Source organism: Pseudopodoces humilis, chromosome 8, assembly GCF_049639895.1.
Source record: "Pseudopodoces humilis isolate 2021_Gansu_Grassland_sample_001 chromosome 8, ASM4963989v1, whole genome shotgun sequence".
Lineage (NCBI taxonomy): Eukaryota > Metazoa > Chordata > Aves > Passeriformes > Paridae > Pseudopodoces > Pseudopodoces humilis.
The window spans coordinates 16,555,377-16,577,403 of record NC_142207.1 but is presented as its reverse complement, the minus strand read 5'-3'; the positions used below and the strand labels follow the sequence as shown (position 1 = coordinate 16,577,403).

The following is a 22,027-nucleotide window of genomic DNA, read 5'->3' as shown; positions in this document are numbered from 1 at the left end:
ATACTTGAAATGACAACAAAATTATAGCCAGCAAGGAACTTGCCCCATGTATTCCCTTCTAGTCAGATGCTTTTTGCTTCTTGTGACTACGAAAGGGTCTATAAACTGTCTGATGGATTAAAAAGTCCTTGTCAGTGTCATGCTCAGGAGTAAAAAATAGAGAAAAATAAAACCAAGGTCATTTATGATTTAAAGGTACACGGTAGGAAGTATTCAGTGCTGTTTTATTGCAAATAATGTAAACCCATCACCGATTCTTACTCTGTCCTGTGCTAAATTTGTCTATGAAAATTTTTGGAAAGAGAAATTCATGGACCCATGCAATAAACTCCCACCCCTATCCAAAACCTATAGGAGATGAAACAGACCTAAGAATGTACCAACAATACACCCAAACCCATCCTTATTGTGTCCTGATCAGCACGTGGTTCGTAACCGCAAGAATTCTTGCTTAGGTTCCAGTCTTTTAACTGGACCAGTGCAAGTACCGCCTCACACGTCCACTAAAACAGTACCAGGCAGACTTTGCAAGCATCTTGTCTGCGTATGTTTATAGTTATTAACTTAAATCTCCTTTTAACAGCTTTTCTATAATAATTCTTATTCTTTTCTTCTCTGTACTATGAGTTGGACAACAACAGATGCATTTACATGGCTGGTTTGATATTTTGAGGAGTTAGAGTTGAACCTTGTTTACATTAAACAAACAAGAAACCAACCACTGTCACTGAAAGTCTGTGGAGAAATTGACACTGACTCTCCCACCTCCTTCCAGCATTTTCCTCCCCATTTACACAAATATTAATAACTAAATAATGTGCAGCTTTTAGGATAACAAGAAAAAATATTGATGTCATTCATGTGGAAATGAAATTATTTGGCAAGTATTTATAACAAAAAAAATCATCAGGTGTAAACAGAAAAACCCACAAACTTATCACCTGTTATGATTTACTTTTGAGACCCAAGTGAGACAGTAGTGTTGACTGAGTGCCACTAAGTGCTATTGCCTGGTCTCTTAGCTGCTGGCCAGATCCACCTGCATATGCCCCGTTTTCAAATTGCATGCAGAAAACCTTCCCAAAAAGATCTTCTTTATTAAAAATGTTCAGTATATAACATGTAACTCACATATAAAGTGAGTTACCAGAGAGATTTTTTTTCCTGAACAATAAAAAAAACACAATTCAGATTTAGAATGCAGCAGAAGCGTGCTGATATCAATGCTACAAAAAAAGGAATTCCATTTAGAAAAATTCTCAAAAATATCTAAAACAGTTATTACATATCTACACATTCTTTCTCATAACAGAAGAAGCAATTGGGTTTTTTTTTATTTTTTTACCATTTTTCTCTATCTTAGAACACTCATGACAAGCTTTTGTATGTATCTTTGTATTCCATTTTAACCAGATGCTCTAATTTATCAACACCTGGAAATGCCCAACCATAACAAACAGGCAGTATAAATTAAAAAGTCATGCAAAGCAAGAAAAAAAAACCAACAAAAAAACACACACCACCAGTTCTCCAGAGACTAGCTAGAGAATGGAAAAAAACAAAGCAAGCAAAAATTTACCCTGAGGAGCAAGAAACATGATCTTGGCAGTATACTAGAATGACAGAGCTGCTTTATAGCTTATTAACAGCTCCACTTCTAGACCTGAATTTAACTGGGAACTTTACTAGACAAGGCTGAGCTTATCCAAAAAGATAAGCTCATTGTCCAGCATGGATTTGTTCCGGGGCTTGAGCCATGTAAAATAAAAAAAAATATTAAACTTTTTTTTTGACAAGAAAATTCAACATTCTGGTTAGTTTTCAGATTAGTTAAATTTCACATTAAAATATGAGAACAAGTTCATGAATTATTTATGAGTGATACTGAATATTGCTCAAACATCTTAATTCTGACCAGAAGTAACTTTCATTATGTTTCGGGTACAAGCTGCATGGGAATACACTGCACTCTCTGTCCTCCTGATGGAATGACATGTAAGTATTTCCTAAGCAGAACAAATATAAATCTAACAGAAAGCAGTAGGAAAAACTGAAATCACAAACCAAACATTATGCTTTTAAAAGTGATAAAATGGCAATTCCTACAATCTCAGAGAGGTACAAAAAGTACACATGCAAATGCTATTTTCCATCTTAGTTGCACTCTGATGACCAATGGTAACTAAATACTTTAACTACACTAAGATTAAAGGAATTTGCTGCTATCACTATAGCAACCATCTTAAAGAAACTAACATGCTCAGCAACCTGGAGGCTAAATTTAGACCTAATACACAATAAAAGCATAAATACAACAATAAATCCTACATATTAATTTCTATGCAATGTAGTTGCTTTTATCATAGCAAGCATAAATCAGTCCTGCCTTTAGAGGATTACATAAAAATAAATAGACTCATTAATGTCCAGTGTACTAATGAGCAATGGGTGAAGTAGGTGTTAATTACGCCCCAGGAAGATCCAAGAAAAAAGCCCTAGTGAGCACTTGGAGGTGTGTACAAGTTGAAGTCTCCTGTCTATGTTTGTGTATTTCGAAGTACAGAATGATACAGGCTGATGACAGAAACATGGTCACCCCCTATTCTATGATGGAAACTTTAGACACAGTATTTTGAACAAAGAACTTCTAAGGATTAATTAAACCCAGCACAAAATCACCACTCAGTTGCTCAGATTTTTGTCGTAAAAAGTCAGTATTTCCCAACCAAAAAATTTAAGGTTTCATTGTACTTAAATTACCTATAAAATATAATACAGCATGTACTCTTCGAGTAAAAATTTGTTTCCAAGCTTCATGCTAAATTCCTTTTCTAAAAAGACATTAAAAAGTTAACCAGAAGTCTATGCTATTAGGATGTTTTCCAGAAATTCAAAGGTAATTTTTTTTTAATGCATTTCCATAGTGCAACTCTTTCACCACTCTGACCATTTAATTTTTCCCTGTGTAAGTGTCTCCAGACTTTTCAGAGGTCATTTCAACAGCAGACAGCTTATAACAAAACCATTAGCAGTTTGGCTAGCTTAAGGAAACCTCTTACTTTCCTTTTTTGTTTATTATCACTGCATGAATCTGCAGCATATGAGAGTTTATAATTTCTCAGGCTTGTTAAATTCATGTTAAAGGTCTGTTTTCTTGTTGAATAAATTTTGTTCATATAATGCTGCCTATTTCATATACTGAGTCTTTAATAGCACCTTTGGTCTATGCGCAACTCACAGATCAAAACAGAGGACTAAAATAGGGGTTGATGATGCTATTTACATGTGTGATTCCTGCTGTCTTCTTGTTAGTAGCTTTAATATAATAGAAGACCTTGTCTGTTTTGTAATTAACACATCTTTACTGGAGAGATATTTGGAAGTGATTGCTGTGAATATACTGGTTAGTAAAATAAACACAATCACACACCACTTTCTGTTATCAGACAAATTTGTGAATTGTACACATTATACTCCAGATCAACAAACTGTGATATAACAGCCAAGTAGAAGACACATTTATATAACCCTTTATTTTTCTGAAAATATGTATTCAATCTGACCTTGCAAATATAATTAGCTTGTGGGATGTGTGGATTTCAGTACCATGGATGCTTTACTAATTGCAGTTCTTGGAAATAGATACTAAATATTTGGAAGCTGCCAATACAAAATAAAAACTGCATCTTTTTGTACATCTGTCTTAGCTTCAAAATGCATAATAATCTAAAAAACAATAACTATACAGCATTTTTTTAGCATTTGCCTGGGGTCAACAGCCCACACTAGAGTCCACAGAATGTATTTTTAAAAAGAAAATTTATGATTATGTCCTGTGTAAATTTCAGGACAGCTATAATTAAAACGATTAAAATTTACTTGCAATCTAAGATGAGCACTGGGCACCTCAACTACTACCTAGACAAAAATCTGGTCTCTTATAGTCTCCACACAGTTATTAAAAGTAATGATTTGATTAAAATTTAGGTTATTTAGTAGCCAGACTTCTTTTAGCTTCTCCTGAAAGTGTGAATGCTATCACTCTTTAGTTTCTTACTATCAGATAATGGTAACAATTGAATATTATCAGTTTTTCTAAAACAGTCTTCATAACTTTGTGGGGTATTAAAAAAAAATAAAAAGGATTAATTCAAGAGTACTTTACACATTTGATTCTTGTATCCTTCCAATACTAAATTTCCAAACAATACTGAATGAAATAGTTCTGTTTTTCAAGTCTCACTATATTTTAGTGGTAAACTTCAGTTAGGCGTAAGTCAGCCTTTATTGCTTAAATTTTAAAAAAATCTAACATCAATATTTTTCCAGTGAAGAATCTATGGCATATGGTGACTATCTTTAAAAAAGCATTGTGTCCTTGGAATTCAAATAGCGATGTATTGTTTATACTGTATGTTTATGAACAAACATACCAGTGCTTAAAGACAACTGCAAAAGATTGAGTGTGGTTATGCCAGGTGTGGAAAATGAAGTAATGTCCCATCTAAAATCTCTTTTATCACCTGCAACTGACCTGTTATCAACTGCTTAGTTTGTTTCTAGAATCTTTAAAAATGAAATGGAACATGTGACCGGAGAAGTGCAGCTCAGGTTTATGACCATTTCGTTATTTATGCTGCCATGCACTGTTAGACAACTACAAGTGAAGAACATCTTCTGTCCCCTGCAAGCCCACAACATAAAAAATTCAAAGAAATTGTACTTTTTATGCCATTTCCAATGAAAAGCACTAAGAACTGAAACTGACTCATGCCAAATGCATATCACTGAATTGCTGTGATTGTGAGTTTGACGTTTCCAACACGGAAATTATTTATAAAATGTCAATTTTAGCTCTGGAAAACATATTCCTAGGAGTATGTGCATTTTCCTTCTCTATCCTTGGAGAATTATTTACTTGTGGTCAAATCTGCAGTACAACTTCAATATCCATACTGGAAGGGGAAGAGAACTACAGCATAATACATTTATCTTGACAAGTGAGGGCATGCATCCGTAACTCCCATGTAGCTGAGCCACAAGTTTTAAAGCTATATGCCTTAATGAGGATAAATGGACTATTCTACATCCGCCACAGCAAAAGGAAATTAAACATTTAATACTTTTCAATGAAGGCTTGGAACTTTCTGTTTTAGGGAAGGGCATGAACTCAAGTAACCTATGTAAATGGTTTAGTAGGTAAACATACATTACTTAATTAAATCCAAGTCCAAAGGACATTACATAACAAAGTTTGGAACATTAGGATTGACATTAACAATTTCAATACTCCATTAAAGAAAATAGGAGGTAAAATATGCAAAATATATAAATCTGGCTATGCATAACGACTCAAGAAAATGTAACAAAACATTGTGGTGTGCTGGCAGTAATAAAACTAGGTATTTTATGCCTCAGTTTACACAGCCTGAATTGAAAGTGCCAAGTGGCCCACACTGCAGACACAATTCATCTCCTACAAATATGATTCTCCAGGCAAAAGAACATCAGTCTTTACTGAATCAACAGTGATCAAACCAGCACAAACATAAAGCTTCCTTACTCTCCAAATCAGGCTCCCATTGAAACTTGGCTCTTCCCTAGATCAAACAATGATGTTTCTGTCCAGTCAATGGCAAGAAATAGCAGAGTACTATGAGACTATCTAGATGTACTGTACATTTTGTTCAGAAATGTAATCTTGATATGTCAATCAAAATTACATTTTGCAAAGTTATGTTATCCATTTCAGAATTTTTTCAATTTAAAATAGAAAAGTATTAGCAAATCCAGTTCTAACAATGGAAGTTGTTCCAGGTATAAAAGATTCTGGCAAAATTGTAGGAATCATGTTTTAAAATACATTTTCTTCTAAATGCTATCTGCATAACAATTCACAATAAACAGACAGGTCTCCAAAGTAGTGACAATACAATTTATTGTTTTGTTTAGTTGTTTTTAATTACTAATTTAAACTGTGTTACTTATTTTTAATTGTATCCTAAGGACTGTTGAATTCACTTGTGTCTATGGAAGACTTACTAAGGCAAAGATCAAGACAGGTGCATGAAGTGGGGAGGAGAAGTTGGGTATATTAAAGAAGTCTTGTTAGGTGGCTCCAATCTGTTTACACTTCTCACAAACATAATTCTAAATGGGCTATTTTAAATTTCAGGCATTACACTGGTGTCTCCACACATCTCATTTCAAGGATTGCTCTTTTTCTGCCTTCTTAAAAAAAAAAAAGTCTCTTTAAATCCCATAGTCAATTTAAGTCAAACAAAGAAGGAAAAAAGGCAAGTTCAAAGGAAAAATAATAGCAGTTTGATAGAAGAATGGAGGTTTAAAACCAGGCAAGCTTTCAAAAAACTGGTGTAAAACATCCTCAACTGAAGAAAATCTTGAAGCTAGATGGCAATTCCAATATTCAGGAAATTAATTGTTAAATCGTTATCTGCTATTGGTTTCAGTGCTTTAGACTAACAATTAATTACCAAATTATGAAACCGTTCACACACATATTTGTCTTGATAAACTGGGAAGATTTGCAGCACAAAATCGGAAGTCACCAATATGAAATGGTGTAATATACAGACAATTTAATCTGAACTAGAACATAACAGTGGCAAAAGAGATCAAAACTACTTCCAAATCATTATTTTTATAGTCAGCAGTCAACAAAATGACGATCTATTACTCTGAAGAGTAAAAAAAGTGAAACCAGGTATTAACAAACCCATAATGCTCATATACATCATTAATTATACACAGGTTGCCACTTAGACTTTCAAGTATCAATGGACAAAAAAGGGGAAAGAGGTTGCTAAAACAAGTCTTCTAGCTCTCCTTAGGGTCTTCATTTGTATAAAGAGAATAAAACCAGTATGTATCTTTCTCTCCCTCCAGCATGAGAAGAGCAATGTTTTTCATACTTCAAAAATTACTAAAATAACAAACAATAAAGTTCAACACATTTTTTACTCCTTTTAGAATAAAATTCTAAAGATCTTATAAGGTGAACAAAAGAAAGCAATTTTCAACTACCAGTGAAAAGAAACTGCATGCACAAAATTATTTCCGACTACAGCCCACATTCTGCCTCTCTGAAGTAAAAAAAAAACCTAATTCTGGAAGAGGTTGCTTGGACCACAGAACAAGGTTCTTCAATGATATAAGTGACAGGAGACAGTAGTAATAAACTGAAAAAAGGAGCTACTGACCACATACATACAACAGTAAAAAGCCAGCTGCAAGAAACATAAAATGCTGGAACAGGAATTGCCATGAGGCTGTTGAATCTCAAGACTCAAGTGGACAAAACAGTAAGTGAGCTTAGTGATCAAGATCTGAACTTGATGTTGAAACTGTGCTCAGCACAAAGTTGGGCTACATGATCTACAGAGATCATTGTCAACTAGGATGACTTTGATTTACCAGGCTACCCAAATGTACATGCTTGTTTTCTTTTACCATCTGAATGAGTTCAAGATAAGGATAAAGTACCACAGCAAAATCCTCTTATGAACATGGCATGATATGGTTTAAGCACAAGATTAGGATGCATAGGATATTTGCTTTCATCTGTCTGAGGTAAATGAAACAGAATTTATAAAAAAGTTATTGCAAAGACAACTATTTTCCTCAGCAAACAATTTAAAAAAAGAATTTTTCCAAAAATCAACAAATCTTCCTACAAATACTTCTGACAGTGCCTTGCTAGGAAAAAATGTGGCTTAACAGAAATGAAAGTTTGCTGTATTAGTAAGAGGTTTTGCGACCAATCCTGTTAAACACCGCAAATACCAACAAGCTTCTCAGATGTACAAAATGGACTTCTGACAATTTTCAATATTTTATTGATCCTTATGCAAGCAATTATTAATCAAGGGAAACCAGTTAACTCTCTCAGAAGAACAAGTAATTTTAAATTATGACTTTGTTATAATGAAGATCCAAAGTTTAAAACAGTTCAAAGAAGAAAACACCACCTTTTTTTTTTATTATTATTAATTTAACAATACAGTGAGTGCAACACAGTAAGGTAATGCTTTTGGAGTTAAAGATACTATGTTACAGTGGGTTTGGTGTAGTTATATTTTCCTTAAGAGGTGATGAACAGCTGCTAAGTTAAGGTCCAAAAAAACACACTTATTTTTAACATTTGGCAAAGGTTTATGGTTCTCTGTACAGACATTTCAAAGTGTATGTTGGAAATAAATATGAAATGTCAATATTTAGCTTTATTTCAGATCTTTAATGAAATTGCTGCTTCTGTGGAATATTCTAAATATGTATTACAGCTCCAATTGCACAGACTGGAAAACTGGAAGGGATAAAAGAAAAATTTATAAGTAAGTATAAAATGAAACAACAGGTAGCCAGGTTGTCCCACTGACCATATTTCAGCATGCTTACTTTGACTTTATTCAAAGAAATCAAGCTTAAAAAACAAAAAAGTCAAAACAAAGCTTTTCCTCTCTGGGTTCTGAGACTACTAACCTTCATTTAAAACTCACTGCTATGCTGCAGGTTTATTTTACAGACAACTAGAGCACTATTAGCTTAAATATTGCAAAATATGGTACACAGTCATGAAAAAAAACATACTTTGTGTGAAAGAATATGTATGTAGAGACTTACTTGTCCTTCATGTGTCTTACTACATTTATGCAAAAAATATCCCAGTCCCAAAGTGGTCATTATAGCAGTTGGCATTCAATCCACAGATCTCTATGAGGGGTTTATTTTGCTCATTGGCTTTAAGACATAAAATGACTGGTTTGTTTTTTTTGACTGACGAGAATTACAGGTACACTTATTTTTAAACTGCAATCATACATCCCTGTGCTACGTAGAAAACGTGTATGGAGACAAGGCAGTTAACAAAGAACAAGTTTTCATTTTCATTGAGGACAAACTGCTTTTTAATGTTTTAGCTAGTCAAGGTGAACATGAGGTTCCTCATCAGAATTCACTGCAACTTCCTGACACATGAAAATAACCTCTGCCCCAGTTATTCTTCACTAGCACAAGCATGACTGCTTCAGTGACCATAAACTATGGCAATTTATATGGGCATGGACCTGCCCTGAGGCAGCTTTAAAATCAGCTAATGTGTTATTTTGGGCTTTGCTTTTAAATACATCTAATCTCAGACAAAACATGCCATATTAAAATCTTCTAAGCCACACATTCACTGTATTTTTTTGCCAGAGAGTCCAGGGAGTATAAGGTAAAATGAGTAATGACCTTGGACTCATGTAGCTAAAGCCCATCAGTATAGTGGTTACTACACCAGCAAAATTACCTCTGTAAGTGGTTCTTCATTTGCTGGTGCTGGAAAATGCAGATACTTTCCTGAAATAGCACACGATGAAGCTCTGGGTGTCATAAGTTAGCCAGGCACATGAAGCACTGAAACCTGACCTAAGAAACCCCCTTGAACTCTAATATATCCGTTCTTCTCTTAGTTCATCTAAAATCCAAACACATTTTCGTGTAAGTGATCTTGCCAACCAGGATCATAAAACTCGAACACATTCCACATCTTCCAAATCAAGAAGTTAATTACAAGTGGTATTCATAATTTGGGAGAGTCTTTTTATTTCTAAGCTTTAAAGGATGCACTTGCCAGAAATATGACAGATGTAAATTTTTTTTAACATGCAACCTGAGAACGTAATTTAATCTGACTGTAGCAGCTAAAAACGTGTATGAAAAACAAACATTACAAGACTTCCAGTAATCTCAAGTACTGGCAGCAATGCCGTAAGAGCAGCTGTGACTGAGAAATGCTTAGATGGACAAAAAATTTATTCATGTTCAAAATAAATATGCCAAAGATTACTATATTGAAGATCTCAAGGATCTCAAAGATAGACATCTATGTCAAACAACACTGGCAATAAAAATATTTTAAAAAGAAGTACTTAGTGAGCAAGTGTGTTATAACAGCAGTGTGACTTCTTGGGAGGCTTTTCTTCTTAGTAGATTTAATAGCTAGTGAGGTCTAAATTAATTATTAGTAATACTCTTGACAATTATATTTTGACAAAACAAAAAGAATCCTATTTCAACATTTATATTGGATTGAGAAAAGTTCTAGGAAAAATAAGTTAGGAATAATGAAGTGTTCTACTGCGTCTTTCCCTCCCAGCCAAGATTACCTGTATTTTCTTCTACTCTTTAAGCAATTTAAAAAGGAACAAAATTTATACAGATGTCTAATACCTTACAAAGAACCAGAAGCTAATAATTTTTCAATTGCCTGTTACATAAATGTATTTGCTATAAAATTCAGAATTGAAAGAAAAAAAAAAAACAACTGAAAATGCAACTGTAGCTTCAGAAGACTTTGCTGTGAAATTAAGAGAACCCATAGTGTTTGGTATCTTTAATAAGATATGCCTCACAGGAAATAGGATACTACAGTTTTATAGAAGATGAACACTTTTAAAATATTTATAAATTTACATGAACATCATCCATATATACCATGACGCATTTCAATAATTATTCCACAATACAATGGGACTGCATGCTCAAACAAAACACCTCAGCAGTATTTTAAAGCAGTAAACCACCTAGCCAATTTCTGTACGTTCTGTAGTTTTTCTAATCCACTCTCCCTGTGGTTGAGCAAAATCGAATTGCCTCTCACATTTGCAGACAGCTCTGTGAAGGTGATAATAGAGCTGCTCCCTGCTGTCATGAGGCAGGAAATAGGAAAATGGCATATGGGGCTAGAAAGAAATAAAAAGAGAACTAAACAAGAACAAAAGAGATTTCAACAAAGGACAACTATAACCCAATATGCTTTGCAAGTTAATCTCTTTTCATAATAATTTAACGTACTTAATCATTTATCTGCACTTCTCAAAAATTCAAATGCTTGATATCAACTCCTCTGTAAAGTTTTATTGCTCAAAACATTTGGAATAGGAATTTTAATAAAAATCATCATATGCAATGCCTGCAAATCAATGCATTCTTAGTACCCATGTTAAGGGGCTGAACCTATTCCAATCAGTTAGTAATTGATCTCAGATTTTGTAGCTAAAATGTAATATATAAAACAATATATACTTGGATTATTAGTTGTAAACCTGTTGAGTGACACCTGAATAGAAAAATATTAAGAGAGGATTATGACTGGTTATGTGTACTGACAATGTCAAAGACTTCCAGCCTGTTTAATGACTACTTATCTAAGATGCAGAACAAACTGGAAGTGATCTTTTCATTTATGATGAGATTTTGGTTTTATTTTTTGTTTAATACAGTATGGGCCTCCAATAATCAAGTACTTACATATATTTACAGTGCTTCTGTATTAAATCTTACTGAAGTACCTTAAAAATAAAAAGCAAGTCTACTATACCTTTCCTTTTACACTCTGAATGGGATCCACCACCACAGCAACAGCTCTTTCTGATAAGGCTTCAAAGCTCTGCTGAGTATTGATATCTACACCAGACAACCAACAGCCAAAGCCAGGATGACTGTGATACCAACCAACTACCATCTCAGGTCTGAAACAAAGAGGACACTGATATTTTTAAAAATATAAACACTTATCACAAGAAGAAATAGGAACAGATCAGGGCATAAATTAGAATGAGCTGCAAAAAAAACATCATTAGTAATATTTAAATGACTCACCATACTATGGTGAAAACATGGACATGAATAAATGCGACAAAAGAAGGCTATCATTAAGAGATACACATTAGCAGTGGTAGATCATGCTTTCAGTTTATCACCCTGTTACCACACCTTCCCTGAACCAGTTTTTACCCTTTCAGCACTCGAGTAAATATCTACTCTTTAACTCCTTGGCGTCGAAGGTTGAATTTTCACGGCAGAAAGTCCATTTCAGTCATGGACAACAGGAACCAACGGTGGGAAAGGATTAAATATCAATTAAACCAGCAGTAGAACTAGGAACTCAGTCAAAAAGCAATTTTCACTGTTCTGTTCAGCTGCTGAGCCTTTTGCTAACATTAATTTTGAAGTTTTTCCCACAGTAAAAGAATTTGAGCAAGCAGACGACAACTGTTGAGAGGTAGGAGTGAAATAAAAATTTGTTTAAATACTCGGATCTTTTGCAAAATTATTTTCCCTTTCTTTTCATTAAAATTTCTCATGAATAAGCTATAAGTTTAAAAAAAAATTAAAATTTTATTTAAAGGGTTAAACAAAAAAATCAATCTTTTAAGCAGGTGCTGTGTAGTAATCGCCTATGCTAAACTGAGCAGCATTCTAATCTTTCTGGGCGATAATCAAAGCTGTAGGTTTAACAGGAGTGACAATCTCCTGACAATTTAAATGCATGAGGGAGACCGAATTACATGCTATGTTACTCACCCAACTTCTGGGGCAATTATTTATTTTTAAGTATTATTAATAGCTCATAGATCACTAGCTTTGCAGAAAGCCAGGCATTTTTTCTAAAAACCATGGAAGGAGTACTTGTTACTGTCAGCCCTCTTTAGAGTGACTTACCTTCCCGTCTGTTTCAGCATATCCAACATTTTTGCTTGAAATACAGGATCAACTGCCTCCACACTGACACCCTGATTTAAAAGACAGACAAAAATCATAGTAGTTGTACATGAAGCAATAATATCTTTTAACTTGTAACTTCACACAAACAAAAATATTCATAAGCATCTGTTTAAAAAAGCAACCTGAATACTTTAGTACTACATGACAGAACACCCTTAAACACAAAATATAATTTTTAGAAATGTATTTCAATGTGATTTTTAAAATGCTAAATGATTATTAATAGTTTATTTTTAATTGCTATTTAAGTAATCTTTACTATGAGTAAACATGATTAAATAGGCATAGGAATTCACCTTTTTCTCCTCTGTTTGGTCTGCAAACAGTGGCCTGTTGTTTGTTCCAAGTTCAGCTCTACACGTTATATTCAAGATAAATATCACATATTGGCTTTTTGCAGAATTTTGTATTATGCACATGTATAGAATAAACTCAGGACAAAAGAATTTGAAAATTTCATGGAGTGCAGCTCTGAGTTACAAAGGAATCATCCCATGCTTGTTTTAAGAACATTTCATTCTAATTAGAGAAAATAAAGCATCATAAAATCCAATTATGCCCCTTGACTCTTTGTCACTTTAATCTGTTCATAAAATGGATATTCTTACTCAAAATTTAAATACATATTTTTTTTCAAATCACAGAAGTATCATTTAAGACACATGCAACTAAGATCTGTCAAAGAAAGAAAGTTCGAAGTATATAGCACCATCACAATTAAGGGCATGATACACTTCTAATCAAACCTTTTACATTTTCAATCTTTCTGCTGGCTCATAGAATATGAATTCTGAAAGTTATGAATTTGTAAGTCTTACTAGTCATGTTATACCACTATATTTCTACATAAAAAAGACATAATATCTGCATATATTGATATACACACTTAAGCACCAGCCTTCACTAAAAAAGAAGTTTTGACTACATATTTTTCTTACTGAAACCCTTTAACCATTAGACTTATTTGTATTATAACTCACAACTTATACCTTCAGATTGTGTCAATGAGATAAAGCACAAAAAGTTTTTTTAAAAATAAATTTACCCTATGGAAAAAAAATAAACAAGCAAATAAAATTATCAAGGTCTAGATATAAAAAACTCACCGTTCCAGACTGTGGCATTGCAAAAACATCAATCACTCTCACAGTATAATCATCAACAAATTCCCCAAGCATCAGACCCATAACTTCCATAGGGACACCAGCACGACCATGCTTCAACATCTGGAATTAAGATCAAATGACACCACATGTTTAACAGAAGGTTCAGGTTGATTTGAGGTAGTTTTTTCAGCCTTTGTAGATCTCTAGCTAGTTTGCAACTTGTAGCACTTTTGGAAACTGTAACAAAATATAAAATAGTAAAACAAAGCCAACAAAAGACAATTAATTAAAATTATTTTCTGAGGGTTCCAATGAGTATTAATTTATTTTTAATACATCTGGCCAGCACATAGGCAAGACAAGTCCATTAACTCTGGACCACTGCCAGGTGCTCTAGCTCCAGTATTACATTATATCAGACATGGTATATACACAGAACACTTACTTTCAGCAGTGCAAGGGAAGAGATATAAACCTGTTCCGCTGTGTCAACTGCAGGAGCATCTGTCGGTGGCCCCTATAAAAAGAATAAACAATTATTTTCACCAGCATTGTTATTCTGTTGTTTCTAAATATTTTCTTTTGTTTTGCATATTGCAAAACTTATAGAAAAATCCATATGTAATTGTGACTTCATGGGTTAATGTAGTTGTTACAAACAAAACAAAAAAATGCACACCCAATCCCCAAACCCTTCTTTACAGCACCTTCTGTCACTAAAATTATTTTGTAATAGGTCACTCAGCCATCATCCTGTCACCCCCCCACTCCAAATAACACAGCCTAAAGAGCAACCTTTAGAGCCAGTCAAATATAAAGCAGGCAAGTGTTACACTGGATACAAACCTGTTACAAGCCATTCAAGCTAAGAGTCAGGTAAGTTTCCATTAGTCAGCCTTGCTGCAATGCTAACCTTCGTCAGCTGTAAAATATGGCCAGTTCTCCAATTAACTATGTGTTTCTTACAGTGGTGTGAATGTAAATGCTGCTGGGCTAGCATGATTAACTGGCACCAACACAAACAGCAATTTCCCTTTGCTTCATCAGCTTTCAGCTAAAGAGGACTTGCAGATAAAGGCTATGGGAGTACTTTGCAGATACACTGGTACAGTGAGAGAAAAAATGGACCTCTGATCCCTAGGTGGAAAAGCTGTGAACAAAATACTTTGCTCTTTGCCTTATGAGTAGTTATTCAAAAATTAGCACAACTGTCCCAGGTGTGAATGATTGGTTGAAACAGGTTCTGTGTACTGTTGAAATTGAAAAACACAGGAGGCAGCAGTTTAAATGTCCCTTTCTTGAGGAACAAGAGAAATATTGCTGTTATATACAGAATTTCATATCAGCGTACCTCATTACAGCAAATTAACAGCACATTCATTACTTTATTACCAAATTTCCACTGAAATGACAGCTTACTTCTGCATGAGGTGATGTAAACTTAGAAGAGCAACAAAGCAACTATGAAAAAAAAAAGGTACTCCACATCAAGATAAAAGAGGAAAAATGGTGCCTTTACAAAAACACTTCATAGATTTAGAACTTTGATTCCAGTTATAAGCAAAATTGGGGGAAAAAATTGAATAAATTCTTAATTTTTCACTTTAAGTGAAAAAGTTCAACCAACATTCATCCACATGACATTAAACAAGACATAGCAATCCACACAAGCCATTACCTCCTGAAGATAAAACCAGATACTTAAGTAAACAACACATTACATTTGTACAGGAATTACCCTTTCTGCATACTTCGATTTTTACACAAACAGAAAAACATCAGTCTTCAGAATAAAGCTTTAAAGACAGTAAGAAAATTCAGCTGTGGGATCTGTCCCTGCTAAAGTCAATCAATCTATGAGTTCTACATCCAATCTTTATATTATGAATCCAATCTTCATATTTTGAAACGCACATATACGCACGCATCTGTCAACCATATCCACTTCCTAACAGCTTCAAACCTCTGTTTCCAATTTTGATACTGCTGACCATCATCTCTTGATGTTTGCCCTTCCTCACTTCTTACTACTCACTCCTAGTTCTGTCACTTCGGCTTTTTTATCAGCAATCTTCCAGCAGGTTTCCCTGCTTTTCACCTTCCATAGTGTTCTCACCAAAGGTCCATTTTTTATCAACTCCACCCCTTCATCAAGTATTTCCCTGGCCTAGCCCTAGCCCAAGCCCAACAGTAAGATGCTCCAGTGGAGAAGTGCTCCTCTAGCACTCACACTGAAAAACTATAAGCAGTTCTTCAGAATATTTCCCAGAACCAGATGGGCAGAGCACCTGCATTACTTATCCCAAATTTTCTGCAATTAAGTTGTTTGACTGGCAAAGGTTCAAATGCCCAATCATTTTGTAATGCTGTTCCCATGTTTTTCTCCATAAACATATCAGTTTTCTTTTTAAACTCTATCTCTCCTGCTTTAAGTCTTGGAAGTTCATTTAGAATTTGGAAAGCATAGACTCATGTTTCCATTTAATTAATGCAAAGAAAAAAGCCAAGGTAAGTTGAGTTTTAATTTTAAAAGTAACTTACTAGTTTGTTAACAAAACCCTTTTTTAATACACTATGCTCTCCAAATTTTCCACCAGTTCTAGACCAGAGATGGTCTGAAGGGAAGAAGAACCATAATACCCATTTGGTGATCACCAAATACATCCTACATTTGTTCCAGATTTTGTTTAACATTCCACTGTAAGCAACCATCCCATTCAGTAATTTTTAAAATAAAGAACAGTGTAATAAAAATCTCCCCCAGATTAGCACAAATGGTTCCATGATTTCTGGAAAGCTAATCTTCCTATTTTACTGAGACTAGCTTCTCAAAAACCAGGAGCCTGAACGGAAGCTTACTCCATAGACTATGGCTCTTGGATGAGCTCTCCTCTGGGGATTTCCTAGTGTCTGCTAAAATCACACTGACACCTGTCCTGCAGCTGAGGCATTAATCACAGCTCTGTCCCCTATATAGATGCCTGTGCCCTCAACTTATAAAACCTTGTTCTTCAAAACTTTTCTCATTTTAGCATCAGTCAGTACATTCACCACTTACAGGAAGGAAACAAAGACAAACAATACATTTTGTTTCTATAAGAAGGCAAATGAATCACCTTCAGTTAAGTGAAGGTGGGAATTAAAGCAGGTATTCCTAATATTTCCTTGTAATTTCTATATTCCTTGGAGCATCTAAATGCTCATTTACCTTGATGATGGTGCAGAAGAGGGGATACTTAATATGAAATTTCATCAAATCTTTAGACATTCTATGAAATAAACCTGTTTTTTTTTCCAAACTTACATTGAATTCCTGTTGCCAGTGCCCATAGTCAACAATTTACTTTCAGCACAGGAAACCCTGCTAATTCATAAAGGAATTCTTCATCAGTGTAAACCAACTTGATTAACTTTTGCTATTTTTTTTTAAAGCCATAGTATTCACTGTGAAGGAATTTACATACTAAATGTGCTTAATTATATATAAAAATTACTACATTAAGGATTAGGAGGTATCAACTGCATACTTCACTGCTTCAATTTAAGCACATGCAAGACACAGAAAAAATACCGAACATGAGTTTCCACTCTTGCTGTTCAGTTCAACCAATTTAGCTAACTTGTAAAAATTAGCTAATGGTAGTACACAAGACGGGTTTGTTAATGCTCAGTCATCTTATAAATACACAGCACATACCAAGTATTTCCTTGGTCACTGATGCTTGTTTGTGTGACCTATCTCCTTTCTGTCTGCTCTGTTCTTCTTCTAGATTTTAATTACTAGGTAGATCATGGAAAAATTGAAGTCCTCATGGCACTGTACAAATTATGTGTATTAATTTTTCATGTTAATATTCCTTCCTTTGTTTTGAATATCAATTACAATAAACTGCTTGAAAGAGTACTGAAATTCAGGAATTTTGAGGAGGAAATGATGCATAGGTCAAGTTTCATATTATTTTTCTATCGAAGATAAACTGCCACATAAAATACTATAAGCACACATTCATACTTCTATAGAAAATGCTAAACCCTCAAAGACTTAATAGATAAAGCCAAATGGAACTTCCAAGTAGTTTACTTGACTTTAGATTTGAAAACAGAGACATTTGGAAACTGGAACCAATTTCTTCCATCTCTGATCACCTCCTTTTCCACAAATGGCTGATAATCTAACACAGCCCTGGAGTGACAGCCCCAGCTTCTGCGTGTTAGTTACACAGTATGTGGGAGCCAGCTATGAGTTACGTGTTTTGAGATCTCTGGCCTGTTTCTAGTACTCTTTCACAAAAGTTTATGCATTTCTTTCATCAAGCAAAGAAGAAGAAAGATTTTATTAGCTAATCTCTACATGGAGGCAAATATTTTACACTGACCCTCCACAGCATGTGCTATTACCACTGTTCATAAACTTCACTGCCTGCCAACTTTAACAAAGAAGCACCATCCTTACGAAGCAGAGCACCAAATTAAATTAACTGGTATCAGGAACCCAGACAAGAAAGTGTTTGTGTCTGCAATGCAAAAGAGCTGCTGGTATTTTTGGCTACGTTATCATATTCAAAGGACAGCTATCTCAATGCATAGTTTTAGAAGACTGTCCATCTCACTGCAAAACAGTGAATATTGCATACCTACAGCTTTATTGGATTATTTCTTGGAGAATTGGGGAAAAATTAGATTTGGAAACTGAAAGGAATACTGAACATTCTTTTTCCCAACTATGCATGTATAAGCTGGATACAGTAATTATTAAAATTTAAAAACTGCTGTAAAAAATACTGTTATGTGTTACTGAAAAATTGATGCTCCTTCTTTGCTTCCAGTCATGAAATGAGCTGCCGGATGGCCACCTCATAAAACCCAGCCGAGCCTCAGGATTGTTTTTGTTTAGAATGGCAGAATTCCAAATATAAAATTAAAATTAAGTTAGCACTGTTCAAATATTTATTTTTTTTTTTTAGTAAGACCTGTAAGGGAAAAAGAATCACATGCAAGTTATGGTCAGAAAATTACATCGTAATATTAAATTATGGATGTTACTATTTTTGTTTCAAATAGTTAAAGAGATGATCCAATATAAAAAAGGAGTCCTTTACTTGGGTAGCCCCTGTTGACGAAGTGTTAAAGGCATTTGCCATTCTTACATGATAAAAACTAACGCCTTGAAGTGTTACCTACTTGGGCCTTTTAGCAAATTCGTTAACACTTTTAGGTATATTACTTCACCTTTCTCTTAGTGTGAACCAATATAAATTATTTAGCCAATTTTATTATTAAATGTGAACTAAAGTGTCATTTTAGAGCACTGCTCTTTATTTGTACTATTTAAAATTTATTCAAATAGGTATAGAAAGTGGACTTGATTAGTTACACAAGGAACTGAGATACATTCCATAAATGGATATAACTTTCCATTGTTTAAATGGATCTTAAACACTGCTCTGGTTTCATGCTAATAGCACAGAAGGTGATTTGAAATGCAGCATAGCTGTTTCAAAGAAACTCAGTTTTGCAGGGGCAACTGTAATAAAAATCCAAAGGTAGACAACTTAAGTGCTGTAAAGCACATCTCAGCTTTAATGCACCAAACATATTACTGTGTAAAATATAAGAATAATTACTACTTCTATTTATTTTTGTAACTGGAACAATTTAGGAACAAGCACAGGACACATGAGCAAACAATGACTGCTATCATGTTTTATTTCTTTCCCAGTAAGCTAAGAAAGAACCTTTTAATAGTTTAATTTTGTGAGTATTAAACAACTAGTGTGAAAAACAAGCTGCATGTAAACTATTTCTACTGCCTCTGCTTCAATGACTAGCTGAGGCAACCTGTTATAGGAGGTGTTAATTGGCAATAGGAGTACAAGTCAGAAGCATGTTCCCCATCGTCCTAACCCAGCAAGGCTAGGTCATTAAAGTGGAAATGAATTCTTTCATGCCGACTTAACCCTTTCACTACATATTTTCAGCTGCTATATCCAAAGACAATTGAGAAAGATTAGCTAAAAAAAAAAAAAAAAAAAAAAAAAAGACAAAACCCCCCCTTGGATTACTTTCAAATTTATTTACCCCACAATTTTTCTTCACTACCCTTCTCTACCTCCCCCAGAGTAAGTGTTACAGGTAAAGATGACATTTTATTATGTAGGTAAGGGGGAGAAAGGCAACTGAGGTATAAATGCAATGACAATCATTATAAAATAATAATTAATCATATTAAAAGATACATGGATGGATGAGGCACTTAAAGAGAGCTTAAAGCTACTGTTTTGTAGAGGTAAATTCAACTTTGTGTGTATAGCTTTGCAGAAGGGAAAAAAAAAACCATTACAAAATACTAGCTGCAGAGAGGACAAACATGAGTAAGTCTGTGGAGGGGGTAGAGGTATTAATAATAGCAATGCATTAAAAGTTCACCAGAGTACCACTGCTCTTCTCTACTTTTTGCCAGTAAGTGGTACAACATGCTGATATATTGATGCAAGGAATAAGAAATTTCTTAGATCAGCACAGTGTTTCTTACACATTGCTAAGGCTAAAAATCTAAGCAGAGTTGGGACTGCAGAACTATTTTCTTCCTGCACTGAGACAATACACTGACACAAATTACCAACTCATGTTCTATCAGTGGAAGTAGCAAAGGGAATGAGGCATGTTCTGGGATCTCAATGGTTCTAACAACTTTGTCATGACAAGGACCAGAAGCCATGTATTGCATTTTCTGCAGTACAGGAAGTTAACATAATCAGTTAAGACAGAGGAAATCATTAAGGTGATACAAAAATATTAAAAAATCAGTGAGCTCAATAAAAAAGGGAAAAAATTTCTTTGCACTGTAAATCACACACTAAAATTAACAGCAATTTGAAATTTTATTGCTATTTTCAAGCTATTACACACACAATTTTGTTGTTAGTTCCACATCAACAGGATTAGATTTTGAAGCTACCATTACGGCTAAACAGTTTGTATGTTTAGGTCCATTTTTATACCAATTATAAGCATGCATGCATAACAGACCACAAAATACCATAAGTCTTAACAAACAGCCTAGATTTCTCAAAGGATCACATTGTCTTGTTACACCATATGTCAGATGAAATAAAAATTGTAGTAATATGTTTAGTCTCAGAGACTCCAAAATGGAGTAGGGATACTAAGAAGTATTGTGGCATCAACTGCTACCTTAAATTGAAAAATCTCAGAAAAAAACCCCACCTTATCAGGCAAGATAAAAACTGTCTCTGTGTGTTTTACAAAATTCTGTCTCCTAAAAAAAGTTTACCCAGGTTCACATTTACAACAGAACTCCACGAACAGCAATATAGATGGACTTGAAATATATAGCATTTCCCATCTCCCTTCCTCTTCAAAACCAAAATTACAAAACACAGAACTTTGTATAGCTTTGAGCAGTTGGTTAAACGGGTTGGGATCATAAATTTGCCAACACCTCTTTGGTACAGAGCCAGAATTTTGCTGCTTAGCTTTTCTGCTTATTTAGGATTTAGTTTCTGTGGGGCTGTTCTGTGGTTTTCTTTTTTAGTGTGTGTGTGGGGTGGGTTTTGTTTCAGTTTTTTGCTAGGGTTTTGGCAGGGGGTAAGGGGTGTTTCTGGTTTTTTGCAGGGTATTTTTTGGTGTTTTTTTTCTTTGTTTGGTTGGGTTTTTTGGGTTTTGTTTTGTGTTTGGGATTTTTTGGGGTTTTTTTTGGGCTGGTTTGTTTCTTGATTGTTTTTAACTAAGAAGAACTTTAAACAAAAATAGCCTCTAGTTTTATGGGAGACTCAGTCAACATTATTATTAGAAATAAATGTTTACTACTCAAAATTAACATGTATTCATGATATTAAATTACTTAAATATATCACCATGATGCAATTTACAATAGTCAGACTTCTTGCAGTGATCCCAACACAACCACTGCATGAAATACCTGCTTAAGTGTAATTTTCCCTGGGTCAGTGTTTCCTCTATCTTTACCCCATTTAATCTACACATTAATTGAGACACATAACCCAAAGGGGTAGGTGTGCTGTATGACTGCAATTAATATTCCTTATCAAGCATAAGGACAATTTGGACTAAATGACCTTTAAATGTCCCTTCCAACATAAACTATTCTATGATTCTGTGACAATGTTACAGTTAGCAAAAAGCCTTAAATTAGAGACTATAAAACAAATTCTCGATGACACTGTACATCTTTTTGAAAATCATTATTGTTTTTCACAGCCTCAATCTACTGGAAATAAAAAGAAAATACAGAGATCAGTTTCATTCCAGAATAAAGCCAGGCTAACCTGTTACCTACTCCCATCAGCATTACAGAAGATATTGGGATTTAG

At 34.3% G+C, this 22,027-nt stretch overlaps 1 protein-coding gene across 1 annotated transcript in view; it reads right to left on the bottom strand.

Moving 5' to 3' along the window:
• PSMD14 (proteasome 26S subunit, non-ATPase 14) overlaps positions 1-22,027 on the bottom strand; it is a 42,851-nt gene that overhangs the window by 9,673 nt on the left and 11,151 nt on the right. The window contains exons 4-7 of the mRNA XM_005519734.3: positions 14,119-14,190; positions 13,674-13,793; positions 12,505-12,575; positions 11,381-11,531 (exon numbers count right to left, since the gene is read on the bottom strand). Coding sequence (XP_005519791.1) covers positions 11,381-11,531; positions 12,505-12,575; positions 13,674-13,793; positions 14,119-14,190 — 414 coding nt within the window. The remainder of the gene's footprint in view (positions 1-11,380; positions 11,532-12,504; positions 12,576-13,673; positions 13,794-14,118; positions 14,191-22,027) is intronic.